Consider the following 24,262-nt stretch of genomic DNA (forward strand, 5'->3'; position numbering starts at 1 on the left):
CTTGCAACCTCATGCACAACTAGTAGTGAAACCCTCAAGCAAGAGCTGGTTTCACTTTAAAGTAATAAACACCACAATGATTGGTCAGATGGGGGCCAATCAACCTAGTGTATGATCTGTAATGTGATTACTTATACCAGACAGTGTCAGCTTAGTGGCTAAAGTACTGGACTAGTAAAGTACGGGCAGTTGTAGCCTAGCGATTAAGATACTGGACTAGTAAATGAAAGGTCGCTGGTTCAAGCACCACCACTGCCAGGTTGCCACTGTTGGGCTCTTGAGCAAGGCCCTTAACCCTCGATTGCTTAGACAGTATACTGTGAAAGTACTGTAAGTCACTTTGGATAAAATGTCAAATGTAATCAGAAGGTTGTTGGTTCGAGCACTGCTAAGTTTCCACTGCTGGACACCTGAGCAAGGCACTTAATTCTCAATTGACTGAAATGTATTTAGTCAAAATTGGATATTAATGCCGCAGGACAGTGGTAGCCTAGTGGGTAGAGCTTTGGGATATCAATCACAAGGTTGAGGGTTTAAATCTTAGCTGTTGGGCCCTTGAGCAAGGCCATTAACATTTTTGGATTCAGGGTTACCGTACAATGGCTGACTTTGTGCTTCCAAATGAGCCTGGATATGTGAAAAAAAATTCTGACAGGGTATGATGATATGAAACAGTAACTAAATTTAAACATTCAGAAAATATCAACACAACATCTGCATTACAAACCTGGGTACTAACTGGCACAGCGACACTGGCAGACCTCTCTCCATCCCTAACCACAACACTGCCGGAATCTCTGATCTCAGTAAAGCTCTGCCCAGAAGCTGGATAGCTGATCCTGTATTCAACACTGGCACGGCCGAACAGTCCTGCCAGCCTGGTAATGTTCAGAACCAGGTACCTACTGAGGTCTGTGGCATTCACAAGTAGTGCCTGGCGATCGGTGTAAAGAGCAAACACGCCGTGCGGCTCATCGTTGGCACGGACTCTGAGGTGGATACTGCTGCGGTTGGCATCAATTTCAGCGCCGCCTTCTACTGAGATCAGGCGAACTGTGTAGGTCTCCTCCAACTCGGGCACACTGTCAGGAAGGAGGGAGAGAGTGATCTCTGCCACACGCTGGCCAGCCAAGATAGTGGTTGAGCCCCGGATTGCGGCGAAGTCACCTGAAGTGTCTGAATCACTGAGAATTTCCCAGAATACCTGCAAAAAAGTAAAAGTTGAGTCTGATAATCATTTCTGAATACCTGCTTACACACATTAAAAAAGAACGGTGTTAAAGTAAAAATCTTCTAAAATTAATGCCTTTGAATGTCATTTTTTTAAAATTATTATGGCTGTTGGTATAATAACAACAATAATAATAGTCATGCAGATAATAATTATGATGATGATAAAAATATTAACAATACTACTACTACTGCTAATTCTAATAATAATAATAATAATAATAATAATACAGCAGCAATAATAATAATGATAATAATAATAATAATAATAACAGCAATAACAAAAATAATAATAACAATAATAATAATAATATTAACAGAGCAGCAATAATAATAAAAAAATTATAATAATAACAGCAATAACAAAAATAATAATAATAGTAATAATAATAATAAGAGCAGCAATAATAATAAGAGCAGCAATAATAATAATAATAATAATAAAATAATATTAACAGCAATAACAAAAATAATAATAACAATAATAACAATAATAATAATAATAGAGCAGCAATAATAACAAAAAATAATAATAATAACAGCAATAACAGTAATAATAAAAATATTAAGAACAAAAGCAATAATGATAATAGCCTTAATAATAATAATAGCATTAATAATAATAATAATAATAATAATAATAAAGATAATAATAAGTCCAACAATAATAATAAAATGAAGCATAATGATAATAGCAATAATAATAACAATAATACTTCTAATAATAACGATGATAATACTACTAATGATTCATACTACTGATACTACTACTACTAATGATAATAGCCATAATGATAATAAAAAAAATAATAATAACAATGATAATACTACTAATTGCCATACTACTACTAATAAAAATAATAATGATGATAATACTACTAATAATCATACTACTAATAATAATAATGATAATAGCCATAATAATAATAATAATATTAATAAAAATAACAATAATAACAATGACAATACTACTACTACTAATAATAAAAATAATAATAAAAGCAATAATAATAATAATAGAGATAATACTAATAATCATAACACTACTATGAAAAAGGAATAATGAAAAAGGAATAATCACAGTGATGTTTCCCATGACTCCCTCTCTGCGGGTGATAAGTAGGGAGATGTTGAATGGACCTTCATGGTCAGCAGGTTCGCTGTAGACCCGCTCTTTCAGTTCCTGCTCTGTGAACTGCACTATACCATTCGGATCCCCAAACTTTGCAATCTGTTTAAAAAACATGATTGGTCAATACAGTTATATGAAAAGTTTCAGGTCAAGCTAGAATTTAAGGTAGATTTAAGTTAAAATTAATACAGCCTACCCGAAGTGTTACAGAACCAGCTCTGGGGTCAATGTCCATGTCCCCGGAAAAGATACTAAGTCTGATCACAAACGTTTCTTCCACTTCTACCTCACCATGAGGCAAAATCTGGAGATGAATGGAACGCATTCCTCCTTCACCGTCTCTGAACTGGAACGATCCATCGACTGGTTCACTAATATCTGTGTTCACAGCTGGCAAAACCTCATTTGAGTTTGGACCTAAAATGTTCCATGTTATCTGAAAAGGAAACCACACAGTTCAAAATGAATCAGCTTCTATAAAAAACCTTAATTCAATATGTTAAAAGTATGTGAACACCACAGTCCAGCCATCAGATGGTGCACTTGCCAGTGTTGGTCCCAAGCCCACATAAATTGTATTTATTTATTTATATGATCCCCATGACCACATTACTCAATGTAATTAAAACCTCTTAACAGATTTTCTTTAACATAAAAATTCTTGGAAAAACAGTGCAGATGTTATGACGTCATTTAAAACAGACGATAATATGACATCACTGTCTAGACATCATTACCGTGGCATTTCCCACCAGTCCACCAAAACGCTCCAGTACAAGGCTGAGTCTCATAACACGGTCAGGGTTTGGGACGAAGATTAAACTCTGATTGATGAATCGGACCAGTCCGCTGGGTGAGTCACTCTTAGCGATGGTGATCTGGGCGATAAGTCGGGAGCCGAGTATAGCACCGCCTGTGGCAGCGGTCAGCTGGATTTCAAACCTTTCAATATATTCCCTGGAACAATAAAAGACACAGCATATGGTCATTTACATTTTCAGCATTTAGCAGACGCTTTTATCCAAAGCGACTTACAGTACTGTGACAGTACATTGTCTAAGCAATTGAGAGGTAAGGGCCTTGCTTAAGGGCCCAACAGTGGCAACCTGGCAGTGGTGGGGCTTGAACCAGTGACCTTTCATTTACATTTATGGCATTTAGCAGACGCTTTTATCCAAAGCAACTTACAGTATACAGTCTAAGCAAATGAGGGTTAAGGGTCTTGCTCAAGGACCCAACAGTGGCACCCTGGCAGTGGTGGGGTTTGAACCAGCAAAATTCTGCTTACTAGTCCAGTACCTTAACCACTAGGCTACAACTGCCCTTCAATTACTAGTCCAATACCTTATCCACAAGGCTACAACTGCCTATAGACATGCAATAGACAGAAGGTTGCAGAACCTAAATGTATCTGCCCAGGTTGTGCAACAGGATTTTCCGCTACCACACCAGCGCTGAGATTCTGAACACCCCAGTTCGAATCTCAGCTCTGCTACCGGTCGCCATCTAGTGTGCGCAATTGGCAGTGCCTGCAGCAGACTGCTGAGTAGGGGAAAAAGGCTGGATTAAGTGGGTGGGGTCAAGCAGACCGAGGCACCTCTTATGCGAGTCCACTGAAGCATGGGCGAAAAAGAAGGGGTTGAGGACTGTGCATGCGTCGGAAGGGGCAGAGCAGCTGAGAACTATCTGAAAATCACCATGTTTAAGCCTAGTATTAACTGGAGTGGTGTAAATCACACAATCACTGGACTCAGGAGTGATATGTCAAACTGTTCCTTATACACAGCTGATGTCTGAATACATAGCTTATTCATGTATTCATTTTTGGAATTTAATATTATTCACTCTGTTTTACCACCACTTTATCCTGGTCAGGGTCACGGTGGGTGCAATTCAATTGGACACACACCTAGGGGCAATTGTGTATATCCAGTTAACCTGACAGCATGTCTTTGGACTGTGGGAGTAAACCAGAGCTCCCGGAGGAAACCCATGACACGGGGAGAACATGCAAACTCCACACAGAAAAAACCCCAGATTGGGAATCGAACCCAGGACTTTCTGGCTGTAAGGCGACAGTGCTACCCACCAAGCCACCCAAAATAATAATACATGACCTTCTTACCTCTCCAGATCATCCACTATGGAGACGTTAATATAACCGAGGTTCTGGCCGTGTCCGAATACGATGGTGCCATTAAGCAGGACGTAATCAGAGCCCTGCTGGGCGGTCAAGCCTCTGGAGATGAAATCAACCCCGACCTGCCCATACGTACCCACTTTCCTCAGGACAGGGATAGAAACAGTCCCCACGTCCTCCTCAACTGTGAGCAATTAATAAGAAAGACAGAATTCTTTAGGATTAGGGGTCAGTAAGTGGTCACAACTATTAATGCTAGCAGAAAGCTGTGAAAGTGTGTGTGTACCAGTAATGTTCACATAGGACGGGTCAAACTCTAGGACACCCTCAGCATTGTCATTCTTCTGGATGTCGATCATGATGGACGAAATGTTTCCAATAGCTGGACGCTGGTCAATTTGCAGACCTTGATCCTTGATGGTGAAGTCCAGTGTACTGAGGGTAGAAAGAGAGCATACAGAAACAAGGGTTCATGCACAAGGGTCATGACTAAGGCCCTGCCTAATTCACGAGCGAGAAAATCGCATCACGAACCCTGAAATGAGCCGTTTCCAGTGTAATATGCAATCTGCATCGAGTTCAAGTGCCTCACGTTTATTGGTTAAATTGCACTATGAGGTGGTCCTAGCAATCCTACAGCAATTCAGTTAGCAATCGCTTAGTCAAAATGTCCAATATGTCGAGGTCTAAAGCAGCTAAAAACATGACTCAGGTAACTGAATTTGGAAAACTCCCAACCAATTCTGTGGAAGCGTTTGTCTGGGTCGCTGGATGTTCTAGGTTTACATTCAACTGTTAAGCTAGGCTGTGCTGTGTATTGTAGCCTGCATTTACTCTATCATTCAATTTATGAGTGTTATTTAAGTCAAAAGTATGTGGACATGCCTAATTATTAAATCCAGGTGTATAAAATAAATAACATGCTTCACATTCTGTGCCAACAGTTTGTGTAAGGCACAAAGCCTGGACCTTAACCCCATGTCATCCCATTCGGGATTAATTAGAACACTAATAGTGAACCTAGCTTTTTCCTTTTCCTCCATTATCAATACCTGACCATTGCCTAAGGTCAGGTGTCCACTTAAATGTGCCCTGTTTTTCTGTACCTGTCATTGACAAGCTGAACCTGAGTGATGTTGAGGTAGAATTGCTCAGGTCCTTCCGCCAGGGAGTCATCCAGGATCTTCAGGGTAATGAACCGGGAGCTCTGGTTCGGGCCGAACAGCAGCCTGCCTGATGACTGCTCGAAATCCAGACCGCTCACTGCCGTGTGATCTTGTGTTTGGTAGCTTATCCATACGCTACCCAGCACCCCCATGGTGCGTACCACTGTTACATTCACCTACAAAAACAACATGGTTAGCGGGTTATCCGTCTTAAACTGGCAGTATTGATCTCATTCATTTAATATTGTAAGAGCCATATTAATATTGTAAGGAGAGGTTTACCAATCCAACGTCCTCTGGTGCGCTCAGCAAGGCCTGGGAGAAAGAAAAAAGGCCATAGGGCAGGTCACTGGCTGCCATGGTGATGGTGGCACGCTGTCTGCTGGGGTTGATCTCTAAACCGGGAGTCAGAGAGGTAAGAGTCAGCTCGTATAGGCGCTTGTCCTCTGGGATATCATCGTCCAGTGCCTGCAAGAGGAACAAAGTATCTTAGTTGCTCATATTGGTAACTTTTTGTACTGAATTTGTAATAATCCTTACAGCGTTTCTTAATGAAATTCCTCAGAGACTGGATTATGATTAGAAAAGAGTTTTATTCTTGTCTGCAGAGAAGGATCACACTGACGTTATACATGGAAATGTGATAAGAAGGGAGGAAAGTAATCATGCTTATGTAGTAGGGCAATAGACATTTCCTCAGTTAACAGAGAATTCCAGCTTGAACTTGGTTTTGAAGGTCATAAAATGCTATTGACGCAGTTCTTGCCACATACACCACATACACATCCAGTAACATTCCACTGTAGCAGTACTCTTGGAATATTGGAACTGACTACTGGCAGTCGTGACCTAAGCATATCTACATGTTCTAAGTAGTAAAACTGATTGTGTGTTAATAATTCTAGTCCAAATAAATATTTTTCTCCCACAAGAAATACCTTAAATATCAAATCTGTTTCCACTTTATACAGACAAAAACACTGATTGCATAATAAATAATTATAGAATAATTAAATAAAGCAGAAACACAATTATTCACTGCCATGATTTATTTTACATGAAAAGGTTTAAAAATGTAAAGAGCTTTTGGAAGAACCATCGCCTTAAGCATTTTGATCAAACAAATAATTTAAACTGCTATTACATTGACCATACTGTTCCAAAATCCTAAAAACTGAAAAAAATAAACATATAATCAACATATAATCCATTAAAGTTTGCAAAACACTGTCTAATTAGGAGTGCTATGAATTTAAAACTGTTACTCTGCAATGTTTTAATATTTCTGGCATAGTGGTGTGCCATCTTTTCCTTATTATTAAATGAAAAACAAGAACAATCATTATGCAATAATTAAATAAAACAGACACTTACTCACTGCCCTGATCTATTTTATAAACCCAATGTAAAAATGTTGGGAAAGTAAGGAAAGTGTAAATAAAAACAGTGTTCTGTAAACTGAAAGTGCAGGTGCTAGACAAACCTGCCTACAGTCCAGACCCAGCTCCTTTTGAAAAAGTGTCATAAATTATAAAAGCTAAGACCCTGGACTATCCAGAACTACAACAATAGGTGTCCCGAATGCCCAAAAGATTAATAAAATAAGATTAGCGTATATTTCAGCAAAATAATTAACTTTAAAACAGATTTAAAGGGATTAAAAGTGTTGTCTGTTTTTATTTAACTATTTTAATTAACAAAAACTAATTATTAAACTAATGACTAAATTTAAAATAAAATACACATATATCATAAATATTTCTAAAATAATAAATGATAATTTGTTTAATGTGTTTTAAGATGGAGAGTCCTTTAAATCATTTTTTTTTGCAATTTTATTTATGCATTTTCTCTTCTTGTTCTCCCAATTTAGTGTAGCCAATTGGTCTTCCACTTGCGTTCAAGGACCCCGTCCTTTTCCACCCACAGACTTTGGTGGCCAATTGTTGTCTGCTGCTGGCATGGCCAATTGTGTCCGCTAGAGGGCGCCCCACCGACCGGCTGAGCCAGAGCTGGTGTACTGGTGGAATAATCCCATTCCACTCACTTTCAACCTAAACTTTCATCTGTTAGTTTACCTAAAACTAAGACATAGACTGAATGTTTAAAGAAAACACACACACTAAAAGTAACATCAAGCAAAGTTAAATAAAAGTAAAACAAAAATACAATTCAGTCTTTTACTTACTTTTAGCTGAATTATTGCACCAGACTGCTGATCTTTCATTATAACTTTTCCAGAGATCTCCATAAACTCAGTGGCTACAGCTGGCACGATGTTCCATGATATCTCAATCTCACCAAAAATGCCTGGTCCTCTAACAAGACTAAAACACACAAATACACACATAAACCACATGATGATAAACAAAAAAACAAAGAGAATAATAAAAAAATAATAAAAAAATTAAGAGAATATAAAAAAAGTTGTACCTGACCAGAGCTGTCCCATTGTAGGTGCCATGAGGTTCTCCAATGAGGACATTCCTGGAGGACTCAGCTATGCCCACAAAACCCAGTGCACCATGGTCAGCACTAATCACAATAGATGCCACGTCTATTTGTTCAAAGCAGGAAAAACAAAAACAAAACGTGAACTCTAGTGCCTTTAAAAATGAAACTAAATCTAACTTAATGATCCAAATACTGACTTCTTGTTTGGTCAATGATGGCTTCATTCCTGGCTGAGAGAAGCTGGACAGTGAATCTTTCCTCACCCTCTAGGACCGTATCTGCCAAAGCATGGATCACCACAGACTGTCTGGATTCATTCTATAAATAAATAGGTAAATAAAAATAAATAAATAAAAATAATAATAAAGTAAAAAGTAATATATTAGTGATAATTATAAAAAGTAAGTAAATAAATAAATAATAAATAAAAAAATCAATATAAAACTTCAACTTCAAAATAGAAAATCAAAAAAACATCCAAAAATTACAAACTAATATGGACAATAGTTGTCCATTACCACTGTTTTATAAGGATGTTTATAGTTGCAACCTTTCTTATTTATTTTTAAACAAAAAAGGAATTTCATAGTATATATTTAATTGGTATATAACTGTTACTGACAATGTTAAAATTCCTAAATTAAATTTTAATGAAAAAAGATTGAGCTTTTATTTATTTATTGCTTCTATCTATCTATGGGATTCCATTCAAGGTGATTTATACAACATTTAAAGTAGACAGCACGGAAAAAAAATAATTTTCTTTATATTAAACATTATGTGAATTAATAAAATCCAAAATAAATGATAAAATTCACAAAGTTGTGATAAAGGTGACAGTAAATGTGTATAGTTTTACATCATACCCCATTAAAAACAAGCGTCCCGTTATGAGGCTGTAGATCCTCTCTACCCCTCTGCTCCAGTATCCAGATGAGCTCAACTGTACCCACACCACCTGAACTGCGCACCACTGTTAGATTCGCCACTGAAGCGGGGTCACCAGGAAATTGCGGCTCAGAGACAGTAAACTATTAAGTAAATAAAATATGAATTAAGAGTGTTAATTAAAAGTGCATTGTAGTTCAGTCTAAATGAAAGCATCATAAAAATTGCTATTAATATTAATTCATATTTACTGTTAGGTTCTCGAATCCGAAGCGACCCAGAGGTGAATCGTTGGCCGGGATGTTAATCAGAACCGAAGATTCAGTTCCTAGTCTGGCTCCTCCAATCACACGTGTCAGCTTCAAATAAAATGTTTCCATAGGTTCCACGATTGTGTCGTCAACGATCGTGATTTCGATCAACCCGCTTGCCTACAAAAGCAAAAAAACTTGTACTTAAATACTAAATACAAATAAATAACCCAGTACATATATTACCCTTTTAAAAATGTCAAAGCGGCATTAAGCATGTTCAACTATAATAAGAAGTGATAATAATACCTGTCCATCTTGAAATGTGATGTTGCCTGAAGATGGGCTAAAATCCTCAAAGGTAGCACTGACCGGCTGAGTCTCCCAGTACAAAACCAGCCGACCGGTCACACCAGCGAGCCTCACCACTGGTAGATGAAGGACATTACCAGGTGGAGGAATCTCAAAAGCAAACACAAATCCAGAAGCATCCTGAAAATTACAAATGTCCATTATAGTCCTGAAGAATTATGATCATTCTATCGCATTAATACAAACACACAGTAGTATATTTATTCATTCAAACATCAAAATGGTATTTATTCATCCCCAGTGTTTGTTTGTTGAATTCTTAACACCATGTCAGCTACTATGGCTATTATAATGGCTGGATAGTACATTCATTGTTTAAATATCAAATTATGGTCCAATTTGCATTTCTTCATGTGTGTATAGTGGTTAGTGTTTGCGTGTCTATGAGGATGTACGGTTTAATTGTTTTTTATAAGTTATATTGTGTTTTTAAGTGCTAGTGCTACCTGGAATTTAAGCAGTTTTTTGGGGGGTGCTGAGGTGAAGATTTCCTTGTAGTTGTCCGTTACCCCCATTCCACTGACGTGGAACGGAGCCCGTTCCGGTTCGCGAACTTGATTTTGAACCGGTTCCAGACAGCGAACTAGCGTTTTGCACCACAGAATACTTGATTTTTCAGCCCAAACCGTGACGTAATCGGTGGGCGTGTCTCAGTGTAGAGGTTTGGATGCTTTTACATGAGAAGCTGTAAATTTTGATCCAATTTGCCGCTAATATTTCAAAGCAGCTCAAAAGAGATGAACTGTGATATGACGTAGTAGAAGCGACCCGGACAGTACGAAAAACGCTCAATGTAAAAAATAAAGCGCAGCGTGGCTTGTACTAAAATGAGTGATGAATTTGGGCAGTACAGATCACTTATAACCAGTAATAACAGAGAGAAATTTATTTAGGTGAAGCTTTTTGCTTTTTTGCTCAGAACCCCGAGCTGCATAAACACCACACGTGAAGTAAATCCAGCTAAACACAGATACATGTATTGTATTTTAGAGTGAATTTGATGGTTATTTCACACAAATGGACGTTCGTGTCATGGAATTTTAGTGATGTTCACCACTCAAGCCGAGCGCTGATCAAATCGGCTATTTGTGCCAAGGGTCACGGTGAGAACGAAGCGCAAAATGCTTCTCACGTGAATGCACAAGAAAAAGCAACAATGGCGATGTATACGTCTTATCACCAATAGTTGAGTGATGCTCTTTGCATAAAATCAAACATCTGTAACAGCAGCACAAATACTCTCAGGTAACCTACACGCTCCGCCATCTTTATGTAACGCCCACCGTTGATGCTTGGTTCCCAAAACTGGTGGAAACGCAGGTCGTTTCTCTAAAAAAACACCAGTTCTCCACGAGTTCTTTTGATGGAAAAGCACTATGAAAAGCACTATGAATGGTAGAATTTTGTTCTGATGGGGTTTATGTATTACCTTTCTGGCTAGCTTTAATATGTTCTTAAAGCCTTCCCCTGATGGGATGTTCAAGTGTTTGTTTAGGAACTGTCAGGGAATTCATTCTAGCGCATTATAAACTATCCGAATCTTTAAACCTTGTGCACAGTACAACTGAAATAACATGACACAAATACAATGTAATTTTTTTATATCTCGCTACAGAAAGAATGTTTATACAGTTTATACAGTTTATACAGTTCTACCTTAGAAATGTTAAACTGAAGGACTCCTCTGGGGTCATCGTTTTCTTGGATGGTGACCTCAGCAATCTCCATTCCAGGCCTCCTGATTCTGGGCAGGCTTGCCCCAGCTGAAACCCCCATCACCTCCACACCAGTTATGTTCACCAGAAAAGTCTCGGCCAATTCGGGAATTTCATCCTGTCATGATACACATGTGCACACATGACACAATAATCTAGATTTGTGTAAAGATTACAGGTATACAGGCTACACAAAATTATGTTTTTGGGTATAAATAGCTTGGCATTAAAGTCAATTAAAAGTAAGCATGCCAGTGGCACAGTAACGTACCCTGTAATGAGGGTGGACATACCAACTGACTTCTGTTCAGCTAAGCCAATCGAGAGCATTATTAAAAGCTGATATATTTTTGTAAAAGCATAGTTACCGGTAAGATGGTGATGGTTACGAGGGCAACAGTTGCATTCTCCATCATAATGACTGTAGATTGTTTGGCGATATAGTCCTGACCCTCACTGGCTTGACTGCTGGGTGGCAGTGGGAGTGCAGCTCTGGTTGTATAATGGACCAGGATATTCCCTGATGCTCCCTGATCTCTCACTATGCTGAGTGTGATATTGCTTGGGTTTCCTAAATGTATAAGGACAAAAATTTTTTGAATTTAGAATTAATTAATATATCTTAATATAACCATGTAACAAATGAAAGCAGTTTAAATGAAGCTGTTTACTCCAGACAAGCCCTTCTTAAATTTGAATTTACACTAAAATGATCAAGAAGGTGTCTGTAATTCTAAGTTTAGCCTCTGTTCCCATATGATGGTTGCTAAATTAATTTACTCTAACACTAGTGATCAGTAACATGTTTATTATAAATATACAGGGGTTGGACAAAATAACTGAAACACCTGTCATTTTAGTGTGGGAGGTTTCATGGCTAAATTGGACCAGTCTGGTGGCCAATCTTCATTAATTGCACATTGCACCAGTAAGAGCAGAGTGTGAAGGTTCAATTAGCAGGGTAAGAGCACAGTTTTGCTCAAAATATTGCAATGCACACAACATTATGGGTGACATACCAGAGTTCAAAAGAGGACAAATTGTTGGTGCACGTCTTGCTGGCGCATCTGTGACCAAGACAACAAGTCTTTGTGATGTATCAAGAGCCACGGTATCCAGGGTAATGTCAGCATACCACCAAGAAGGACAAACCACATCCAACAGGATTAACTGTGGACGCAAGAGGAAGCTGTCTGAAAGGGATGTTCGGGTGCTAACCCGGACTGTATCCAAAAAACATAAAACCACGGCTGCCCAAATCACGGCAGAATTAAATGTGCACCTCGACTCTCCTGTTTCCACCAGAACTGTCCGTCGGGAGCTCCACAGGGTCAATATACACGGCCGGGCTGCTATAGCCAAACCTTTGGTCACTCGTGCCAATGCCAAACGTCGGTTTCAATGGTGCAAGGAGCGCAAATCTTGGGCTGTGGACAATGTGAAACATGTATTGTTCTCTGATGAGTCCACCTTTACTGTTTTCCCCACATCCGGGAGAGTTACGGTGTGGAGAAGCCCCAAAGAAGCGTACCACCCAGACTGTTGCATGCCCAGAGTGAAGCATGGGGGTGGATCAGTGATGGTTTGGGCTGCCATATCATGGCATTCCCTTGGCCCAATACTTGTGCTAGATGGGCGCGTCACTGACAAGGACTACCGAACCATTCTGGAGGACCATGTGCATCCAATGGCGGTGCCGTGTATCAGGATGACAATGCACCAATACACACAGCAAGACTGGTGAAAGATTGGTTTGATGAACATGAAAGTGAAGTTGAACATCTCCCATGGCCTGCACAGTCACCAGATCTAAATATTATTGAGCCACTTTGGGGTGTTTTGGAGAAGCGTGTCAGGAAACGTTTTCCTCCACCAGCATCACGTAGTGACCTGGCCACTATCCTGCAAGAAGAATGGCTTAAAATCCCTCTGACCACTGTGCAGGACTTGTCATAACATTATGACCACCTTCCTAATATTGTGTTGGTCCCTCTTTTGTTGCCAAAACAGCCGGCAGTGGACAGGGGTCAGCATGGGCACCCTGACTGGTTTGCAGCTATGCAGCCTCATACACAATAAACTGTGATGCTCTGTGTATTCTGACACCTTTCTATCAGAACCAGCATTAACTTCCTCAGCAATTTGAGCTACAGTAGCTCGTCTGTTGGATCGGACCACACGTTCCTCACCAGCCTTCGCTCCCCACATGCATCAGTGAGCCTTGGCCGCCCATAACCCTGTCGCCGGTTTACCACCATTCCTTCCTTGGTGCACTTTTGATAGATACTGACCAGTGCAGACCAGGAACACCCCACAAGAGCTGCAGTTTTGGAGATGCTCTGACCCAGTCGTCTAGCCATCACAATCTGGCCCTTGTCAAACTCGCTCAATTCCTTACGCTTGTCCATTTTTCCTGCCCCACCATTGCTAGGTTCAGCAAGGCCCTTAACCCTCAATTGCTCAAACTGTCTTCAGTCATAACTGTAAGTTGCTTTGGATAAATGCAGTAAATGTAAATTAATCTAAATAACATCATATAACCGTTCTACACCCTTCTAAAATTATTAAGTGTATATGTTATATTTTTATACTACTATGTATTAATACACTTTTTATTATATAGTTTACCCTATAAATAATTTAGAAATAGATTTATTACTTGAAGGTTCACTTGTGATAAAGTACTGGGAGTCCAGGTGCCATCCGATCACCCCATACGGAGAACCATTAGCTTTAACAGTGAGCTCAGCCCTGGCACGCTGCGGGTCAATCGCAGCTCTTCTCGATGGATCCAGGACCCCGACTGTTGAGACGTCTGTTAGCATGATGGTGATTTTCTCTGCTAATTCTGGAATTCTATCAGCTAATACAGTCAGTGTGATAGTAGCCACTGCCTGACCCTCAGAAAATGTAACCTGGAGACAGAATAAATGAAATAAAATGTTATTAATTAATGTAATTACATTCATGTAATTATTAATTACATTTGATTATTCAAAATCCATTGTTAGCAATGGGTGTGTGCAACTGTCATGTAACAAACAATACCAACATTTAAACAGGGTGCCAACAAACTCACCACTCCTGATGTGGGGAAGACGTCCTCCAGACTGCCATTTGCTGCCCAGCGCACAGTGAGCCTCCCAAACCTACCTCTCCTCCTCTCCACACTGAGAGAGATGGGGCTATCCCTCTCCAACTCCTCTACCTCCAACAACACAGAGTCCTGGCCACAAATACAGGTTAGGTAAATGGTTAAATGGTTCTTAGATACAGAACAGATTAGATTTATTGTCTGTACAATTAACTTAAAATTATACAACCCATCTTCCTTCTCTCCTCTGTGCAGTGATAAGCTTGCATATTAGGTGGCTGAATTTCATTTTTTAACAAGACTACATAGTTCTTTAATAATAATAATAATAGAGAAAAGTTTGTTGACTAAAACTATCTGAAAATAGAATTAATAAAACTATTTAAATATATTGCACAACCAAACAAATGACATGAAAGAAACTGTAAAACAGAAGCAGTAGTTTTAATATTTTTTTATTATTTCTTTTGTGTTTAGCTGCCATGATAAGAGCTTGGCTTCACAATGTTTTAGAGGAAGCACATGCTAGCCATCACCCTTCTGCTTTAGAGGTGTAATGTAAAAATACAAGCAAAATAAGGTAAAATACATTTTAAAAAAAAGTTTCAAATTTAAACACTTATTTCATTTGAAACAAAGAATTCACACAAAAACAGTGTTTCCTTAAAAACATAAAATACCATTATTATTATTTAATTAATTATTATTATTATTACACATATGCTTGCACTGTTATTACATATATTATTACATTATTATTAAAAAATTATTATTATCACATTTAAACACATATATAATTATAATTATTACACATGCATGTTATTATTATTATACATATGTTTGTTATTATTATTATTATTACTAAATATATGCTTGTTATTATTATTATTATTATTATAACACATGTCTGTTATTGTTTTTATTATTATTATTATACATATGCTTGTTATTATAATTATTACTACACATTTGCCTGTTATTGTTTTTATTATTATAATAATTATTATTATATATATGCTTGATATTATTATTATTATTATTATAACACATATGCCTGTTATTGTTTTTATTATTATTATTATTATTATTATTATACATATGCTTGTTATTATTATTACTACACATATTCCTGTTATTGTTTTTTTATTATTATTATTACTACACATTTGCCTGTTATTGTTTTTATTATTATAATTATTATTATTATTATACATATGCTTGTTATTATTATTATTATTATTATTATTACTACACATATGCTTTTATTGTTTTTATTTTTATTAATTATTATTTATGCTTTGTAGTACATTACCTGGGTAAAACCGATAAAACCATAGGCATCATCATTAGCTGGGATAACCACAGTAACTTGTCCTCGGAAGCCAATCTCTGCTCCTCCTTTGGGGTTCTTGAGGCTCAGGTGGAATCGTTCATCCTCTTCAGGGGTATCATCATTAATTATGTTTACAGCTATCTCTAACTCACTCACTCCTGGCTGGAAGAACAGCTCACCAGAACTACACAGTGATAAAACATGTTTCTTAACAGTATATCAGGCTTATAACACCTGGTGCAGGTGAAATGTAATGGATTAAATGAAAGTACTTTACCGATGGACAAAGTCGGACTGGTTGGACACAGGGGTCAGCTCGTACAGGATGGAGTCTGATCCTCCTGTAGATACGATCAGGTTCTTTGTTGCATTAGGCAACAGGACAGAAAAATAGAAAAACGTCTGAGCTGGTGAGGACCTCAGGACTGGAGTAAACTGTTGAAGATGCGACTTCCACGTGTACAACGCCGAGTCATTAGTCCCGGCAAGTAAGAGGTGTGCTATAAAATATAGATACTGTTAGCATGTTGAATAGCTATTAAACACTTATGTAATCACATGCACACTGTGTAAAGCCAAAAGACGTACGTGTGCCAGATGAAGGGGTGAAGGCATGGACTGAGGAAAGACCTATGAATGGAATAGACTGTGCTGGCTGGAAGAAGGCTTGCTGAGCTTTCCATAAAAACACCTCACACGTAGGATTTGGGCCTTTGTTAAAAAAAATACAACGCATGGGTTATTATATATTCACCAGAATTAAGCATTAGGCATTGTTAGTTTCCCCGCCCACACACAAACACATACCATACGTATAAGCACTAACACTTGCAGCAATAACAGCCTTTACTCATTTTTGGTGGAGCTTTACAAAAGATTTTGGTGTGTTTATGAAAATAATTTTCAAATAAATGTAAAATTGTATTTTTATTTTATAAATGTGAAAAAATTTATTTTAAATAAACATTACATTTATTTTATTTTATAAATGTGAAATTGTATTTTAATTAAGAGTTAAATGTATTTTATTTTATAAATGTGAAGATTTTATTTTAAATAAATGTCAATTTTATTTTTACTTTATAAATGTGAAAAATTTATTTTAAATAAATGTTACATTTTTTATTTTATAAATGTGAAAAACTATTTTAAATAAATGTAAAATTTATTTTATTTTATAAACGTGAAAAATGTATTTTAAATAAATGTAAAACACGTATTTTAAATACATTTAAAATGTATTTTATTTTATAAATGTGAAAATGTTATTTTAAATAAATGTAAATGTTATTTTTATTTTATAAATGTGAAAAAAAAATTCAAAATAAAGGGTAAAATTTATTTTATTTTATAAATGTGAAAAACGTATTTTAAATAAATGTAAAATTTCTCTTATTTTATAAATGTAAAATTTCTCTTATTTTATAAATGTGAAAGATTTATTTTAAATAAATGTAAAATTTATTTTATTTTTATAAATGTGAAAGATTTATTTTAAATAAATGTAAAATTTATTTTATTTTATAAATGTGAAAAATGCATTTTATTTTATAAATGTGTAAAATGTATTTTAAATAAATGTAAAATGTATTTTATTTTATAAATGTGTAAAATGTATTTTAAATAAATGTAAAATGTATTTTATTTTATAAATGTGTAAAATGTATTTATAATTTACCAATTAGAAGGCGCGTTCACATACTTTTGATATATTGCCACATATTGGCACGACCCCTACATGGACTTGATTTGTTTACTACAAGCCTGACACAAATACGCAGCTCTTCTTTCAAGTGACAGTGTGGTTCAGACTGTGGTTCCATCCACACTCCCACTCCAGGATAAAATTATAACCTTCCCGTGCTCATGGCTGTAGTTTTAGAAACAAACCTGGCTCAGAACCTGACATTTCCTACACTTCTGATCCATGAGTGCATGCTTTAGTATCTAACATTAGCTCCTAAGTCTAAATATGGATCAGAGCCGACATGTCTGGTGTTGTCTGACGGGAGTGGGAGTAGAGTGGTTCGGACACCACAGTTTAAACAGCATCACTCAAGAACGACTGAAAATACAGCCTACAGTTAGCCTTGTTAGCCTGAGCCTTCACACACTTTTGGCTTTGTCCTAAACCACATACCATAGTTTGTAGCTAAGCCTTGTTAGCGCTGGATTCAGTTTTCTATGAAATTACACAGCACATAACCTCAGCATTTCAAAATAAAATTACCTTCTGTAACAGCTAGCAGGAGCGTGTCGACTCCCATGTGGACGGACTCTAGTTGCTTGATTTTGACACTGATGGCGAGTGGTTGAGGGTCTTGGAAGATGCCGTTAACCCACTGATAGATGAGGCAGTTGGATGAATTTCCGTTTCTGCTGGTGGCTAAATACTGGCTGTTCTTACTTGTGTGGTTAAAGGGAGTTGATATGGTGGTGCCCTGAATCTCCAGGGTGTGATGAAGGATCAGAGAGCTTCCATTCCATACAAATACCTGAAAAGGAAAACGTGAAATGTATTAATTCCCAAAATGTATTTACTCATTGATTTTAGTAACTATTTTATGCTAATATGTGGTGGGTGTGACACCCACATTAGGCAAACACTGGGTGCAAGGACAGAATAGGGTTTCCAGGAGAGCACTCTCATGAAGAAAGGACCAGCAAAGTATCAAAGATCTCTCAGAGTTCGAATCTCAGCTTTGCTACCGGTCGGCTGGGCACCCTCTAGCAGGCACAACTGGCAGTGCCTGCAGCAAACAAAACGAGCCACAAGTCTGCTGGTTGTGAATAGTAAGTGGGTGGGGTCTTTGACACTGTGTAGGGACCCTGGTCAGTAGCCTGAGGTTCCTGTACCGAAGCGGAGGAATGCAGAGATCAGCAAATCCACCAAAGTATAGGCGGATAAGAAGGGGTCGGTGGACTGCACACATGGTGTGTCAGGAAAGTATACCCTCCTCGCATGCAATGCATAAAAAAATTCGTAAACAGTAAATAATAGTAAAAAGTAAAATAGTAGTAGAGGGATCTTCAATCTTTTTGTTGGAAAGGGTGAGGGTGGGAGGAATAGTAATTGATCATGTCTGAGAGACTGAGAGAGAGCTTATAGTCTGGATTTATAATCTCCTTTTTGGACGCCCAAAGAAGCTTTAAGGGGAAGAAGATGGCTGAACAGTTGTAGCTCCAAGAGATTTCCAATTTATAATAAGATCGATCCAAGTTGGCAGTGGTAGCTTTAGCAAGACAGGAAATTAATGAACGTTTTTGGTCTTTATGAAAATGCCTTGTTAAATTTATACATTTATTTATTTATTTATTAGTGTTTAAACAACATGTTTTACACACATTGGTTACATTCATGACAGAAACGGTAGTTAATCGTTACACAAGATTCAATGTCAAACACAGTCATGGCAATTTTGTATCTCCAATTCACCTCACTTGCATGTCTTTGGACTGTGGGAGGAAAACGGAGCTCCTGGAGGAAACCCACATAGACATGGGGAGAACATGCAAACTCTACACAGAAGGGACCCAGAACTTTCTTGCTGTGAGGTGACAGTGCTACCCACTGAGCCATTGTGCTGTCCAAATACCTTGTTAAGTCACTGCGCTTCTAATACAACCCATTCTAAAGCCAACGTTTGGCTAATGAAAATGCATAGCTTGATTTTATGCACCTGTTTGTAATGTGTGTGGTTAAAAAAGTGAGCATGAAAAAGGTCTAAAAGATGTCCAATAAAATCTTTGTCTAGAAAATTTGAATATATACTGTATATATATATTTAAACAAAAAATATGCACACTTTGGTACATCTGGTTCAAATATCAGATTACACGGAGGAGGCTTGAAAATTTCCCAACCTGGTTCAAAGAAATGAAATATTCCTGAGACTTGACAGAGAAATGTTTAACCTCATGGCTTCCCACAGCTCTGGTGTGTTCCTGAAATAATACAGAAAATAACTATAAATAAAATCATGTGAAAACACAGAGAGACAACTGACGCTTGTACAAGGCAGCAAGTAAACAAACATGCCAACACATGGGACTCACTAAAGTAAGATTGAGGTCTGGCTGGAGGCGGAACACGCTGACGTTGGCAGAAGGCGACTCTGTGGTGTCTCTGTGGGCCAGTAGTACATATGTAGAGCCACTTACGATAAAACCCACACAAGAGCTGGGCCTCCGCACACTCACACTCTGGAACAGCAAAACAGACGTGGAATTCACTCTTAGGGTTCTTTATGGCTCATCGTTTACCATCTGTGTTTCATTCTCAGAATGACTTACAGTATTATGCAGCAAAACGACAGACTTTGCAATATAGTTAATTACAGGGATGTAACAATTCACCACAAGACAGTTAAAAATTGATGCACATGTGTCACGATTCGAATCGGTTATTCATTTAAGATGAATCGATATTCACCTCGCCTGGTTGAAGGCACTTCACAAAGTTGCCAGGTAGGGGATTTTCCAGCCAAATGTATTCATGTGAGGATACTTTCTTTATTTGTATTATTCATTTATTTAAATAATGTGGGGTTTGTTTTAAAATTTCATTTCAGTTTTTTTTTACACAATAAGCATTATTTGCCATAGTTGGTACCTACCTCAGAAATAAAAGGGCATTCATTATTTTAATACATAAAAGATTAATTTTTTTAAAAGAGAAATAATAAAAGGAAACTTTTTCATAATTTGTCTTCAATTTCATTTAAAAACAAATTGGTAAAAAATCGTATTGTGAACCGTATCGCATGTAGAGTGTATCGTTACATCCCTAGTTAATTATATTCAAGTTTAGACAGATTTTTCTAGCAATACCAATGTTAATTATTAAAGCATGTCACTGTATGAGTTTACATACACTTTAAAATAGAAGCTCCTGCCTTGTACATGTGGTCAGCAACAAAATTCAGTCAAGATTTAAGGTGCCAATTTTGAACCTGGGACTTCTTACTTGCAATTTTAATAATGGGACAGTGGTAGTCTATTAAGTAGAGCGTTGCCACGCAGCCACTGTTGGGCCCTTGAGCAAGACCCTTAACCCTCTCAGCTCCGGGGGTGCTGTACCTTGGTTGACCCTGTGCTCTGACTCCAGATTCCAAATTAGCAAATTAGGATATGCAGAAAATAAATGTTATGTACACATGTATATGTGACAAAGACATTCTATTCTATTCTATTCTCATTAAATCAACCAATACCCACCAATAGCAGAAAATTAGCACTAACTTTGAGGCCTGCTCCAATGATGTGTGACCAAGTTCATATATTGAAGGGATTATTTTTGGGATAATAAATAGGGATTGTTTTCCTTTTTTGTATAGATAATAATATAATCGCTGACTACATTCAGGAATTTTTTTGTATTGTTTATATCATAGCCCGGTCTGTCTAATAATTTATGTTGAATTGTAAATATAAATATATTACTAAAATAATCATACCTGTACCAGCCAGGTACATATTATAAATGACATACCTGAATGGGCACCAAAACTCCCTGCCACAAGTAGAGTGTGACCTGGTCCTGCATTAGGCTCAGTACCAGAGCAGATTCCCCACCACGCAAAGAACACCATCCAACCGGATGCATTTCTCTAAAGCGCTGGTACACAGCCAGATATAAAGAATCACCCACTGCAAAATACACATTTTATTACTCATTTTATAAAGATATCACACGATTATATGTTGTATTTTGTAGTGATGTGCATGTACGTTCATTACAATTAGTTGTATAATAGTTCAATTGTAGTGTAGTGTTTTATAGCTGAATGTAATTTAAGATACAAGTAGTAAAAACCATACTCATGCCAAGGGCTGTGTCTGAGCGTGTCTCAAATTCCACGCTGACCGCAGAATCCAGACCGTTGCTGCGAGCCACGGTCAGATACACAGTGCCAACGGTCTCCTCCGCTGTCAAAGTGCTCAGAGATCTAAACACACACACACACACGTGTAAACAGTAAATATAAACGTGCTGACAAACACATGCACGTGAATATACAATAGAGCCAAAAGTATGTGGGCATCTGACCATTTTAAAATCAGGGTCAATAATATGAAGTTGACCCAATGACCGATTCCACTCCCTTTGTGCCCAACACTGGGTCAACTAGCTTTGTTCACAGGAGCACAGTCATGCTGGAACTACTACTGCCAGGTTGGAGGGGTATTATATATGATTTGTTTTATATAATTTATTTAAATCGTGGGCAGTGGTAGCTCAGTAGATAAGGTTCATGCCCCATCACCTCCACTCTTGTGCCCCTCAGCACGGGCCTTAACCCGCAATTGCTTACATTGCATTGTATACTGTCACAATTGTTGCTTTCAAAAGTAATAATGAATAGAATCATCTACATATTTTTGACCATATAGTGTACCTGTTGCTAGATGGAAATATTCTGAACAGTCCCAGTGGAGCCTGGTTCTGCAGCACAGTGATAAACGTCTCTGTAGGTTCTCCCAGTCGTGCTCCTCCAGTGGGGTTGAACAGAGAGACTTTAAAGGTCTCGTTCATTTCTGGTTCTGCATCCAGAACTGCCCAGATCTCCAGAGTCTAGAACCCAGTACATAATAACATTAACAAAACCAAGAATGTAATCACATGCCCCCAAATCCCCCCATCCCCCCCAAATTTACTGAAAGAACAAGAGAAATATGAGCAGTCGCCTTCCAGTTATGAAGAAGCAAACGTTTGGCAGTATGATTTACAGGTAAGTCATTTAAAGTGGGAACTTTTTAGACAACAAGGGAACTATAACAATAGGTGTTGTGTGTAATCTACACCACATTATACACATTATTTACACAACATTATATTGTTATATTCATAAACATTCAGGTCCTGAATATTAAACTTATTTAGAAATTCCTCAATGGCTCTTTAATGTCTTTGGTGCAGGTTATTCATACATGTGGACGATTTAATGACTTTCTTTTAATTGTAACAAAAACTGTAAAAAGTAAATGTTAATACCTCACACTCATCTCTACCTTGTTTTTGTGTTTTCCACCCATTTAGGTATGTACACCTGTTTTCCATCCGCTTTAATCTTTCCACCCGTTTTCAGTTTCCATTACCTGTGTCTTGATTCATTCTTGTACTTCTGCATGTTTGTTTCCACAGACCAGTGCTAGGTCTCAGAGCTATCCATAGCCTGTAATGAGTGTTTCTTTGAACCGATTGTCTTGATCACAACCGCTGTTTTGTATTTTGTGTTTAGGTCACTAAACATTTTATTTGACAAGTTTTATTTAGAGTAAATGGGCACAGATTCCACAGACACACTTAAAATCTTGTGGAAAACCTTCCTGTCAGACTGTTATAGCCGTAAAGTGGTTTTGCAATGAAATGTCTAACAGGTCGGGTGGCACAGTAGCTCCGGGGGTAGCATTAGTGCCTCACAGCTAGAAGGTCCGGGTCCTTTCTGTGTGGAGCTTACATGTTCTACCTGTGTCTGCCTGGCTTTCCTCTGGGAGCTCTGGTTTCCTCCCACATTCCAAAGACATGCAAATTAGGTGAATTGGAGATACAAAATTGTCTGTGGTTGTTTTTGACATTAAACGTGAACTGTCATGAATGTAACCAAAGTGTAAAACATGACATGACCTGCCCATGCACTTTTAGCTATACAGTTTTCACAAATATTTAAATGTACAACAGGAAACAAACAAATCCATTATGTAATAAGGATTTGATAGCACACCCAAATAAAATCCATAAAATTGCTCCAGCACTGCTTACCTTATATCTGACTCCATTCTCCAGAACCACGAAGCCCTCAGAAGGTGTCAGGTCATCAGTGTTAAGAGTACCATTCACATCAGTTATAGAGAACTGTACAGTCACAGTCCCAAATACACCTTCTGGAGGATTCCGTACAATGTGAAGAGTAGCCACGCTCTGACCCAGACCTGTCACTGAGGAGGGCTCCCTCAGCAGGAAGTGCTCGCTGTTGTTGAAGGAAATGATGCCGTGCCCATCGTCATTGGCCAGGATGGTCACCGTTGCTATTGAACATGAGCAGAGAAGTAAATGTTTGAATTCCTGAAAGTTCTTACAAGTGAGTAATCATACCACATTATGTGCCATGTACAAACACACTGAACAGGCACATGTAACATTAATTTCAGAACATGGAACAAGGGAAATATTTACAATGCAATGCAAAAGTTTCTTTGATCAAATTTTGTTTTGTTGAATTTGTAAGTCGCTATAAGTTGATACATCATCTACAGGAATATTTTAAAAAAGTAAACTGGAGCTTTAACCCTATAATGCCAAGCGTATCATATTTGATACATGATTTGAGTGACCGATACATTATCAGTAGGTGTATTGTTTTCCTGAAAAACCTGATGTATACAATCAGATACATGTCTGCCCCCGGTAGATTATTCATGTACTGCATGCACCAGAGGACCTTTTAATGAGCTATTCAAAATGGCTATTATCAATCAATTTTGTGA

The 24,262-nt window shown here is 37.7% G+C and overlaps 1 protein-coding gene across 1 annotated transcript in view; it reads right to left on the bottom strand.

Moving 5' to 3' along the window:
• adgrv1 (adhesion G protein-coupled receptor V1) overlaps positions 1-24,262 on the bottom strand; it is a 176,827-nt gene that overhangs the window by 87,937 nt on the left and 64,628 nt on the right. Inside the window, exons 42-69 of the mRNA XM_063017738.1 lie at positions 23,538-23,803; positions 22,174-22,349; positions 21,596-21,723; positions 21,267-21,424; positions 19,832-19,978; positions 19,640-19,720; positions 18,006-18,270; positions 16,364-16,486; positions 16,053-16,275; positions 15,755-15,959; positions 14,428-14,574; positions 14,008-14,263; positions 11,717-11,919; positions 11,290-11,466; positions 9,571-9,753; positions 9,262-9,441; positions 8,989-9,153; positions 8,320-8,440; positions 8,102-8,225; positions 7,857-7,995; positions 5,951-6,136; positions 5,609-5,844; positions 4,789-4,937; positions 4,488-4,686; positions 3,100-3,319; positions 2,559-2,798; positions 2,312-2,461; positions 728-1,204 (exon numbers count right to left, since the gene is read on the bottom strand). Coding sequence (XP_062873808.1) covers positions 728-1,204; positions 2,312-2,461; positions 2,559-2,798; positions 3,100-3,319; positions 4,488-4,686; positions 4,789-4,937; positions 5,609-5,844; positions 5,951-6,136; positions 7,857-7,995; positions 8,102-8,225; positions 8,320-8,440; positions 8,989-9,153; positions 9,262-9,441; positions 9,571-9,753; positions 11,290-11,466; positions 11,717-11,919; positions 14,008-14,263; positions 14,428-14,574; positions 15,755-15,959; positions 16,053-16,275; positions 16,364-16,486; positions 18,006-18,270; positions 19,640-19,720; positions 19,832-19,978; positions 21,267-21,424; positions 21,596-21,723; positions 22,174-22,349; positions 23,538-23,803 — 5,324 coding nt within the window. The remainder of the gene's footprint in view (positions 1-727; positions 1,205-2,311; positions 2,462-2,558; positions 2,799-3,099; positions 3,320-4,487; positions 4,687-4,788; positions 4,938-5,608; positions 5,845-5,950; positions 6,137-7,856; positions 7,996-8,101; positions 8,226-8,319; positions 8,441-8,988; positions 9,154-9,261; positions 9,442-9,570; positions 9,754-11,289; positions 11,467-11,716; positions 11,920-14,007; positions 14,264-14,427; positions 14,575-15,754; positions 15,960-16,052; positions 16,276-16,363; positions 16,487-18,005; positions 18,271-19,639; positions 19,721-19,831; positions 19,979-21,266; positions 21,425-21,595; positions 21,724-22,173; positions 22,350-23,537; positions 23,804-24,262) is intronic.

This window comes from Trichomycterus rosablanca, chromosome 21 (assembly GCF_030014385.1).
Source record: "Trichomycterus rosablanca isolate fTriRos1 chromosome 21, fTriRos1.hap1, whole genome shotgun sequence".
In the NCBI taxonomy this organism is placed as follows: domain Eukaryota; kingdom Metazoa; phylum Chordata; class Actinopteri; order Siluriformes; family Trichomycteridae; genus Trichomycterus; species Trichomycterus rosablanca.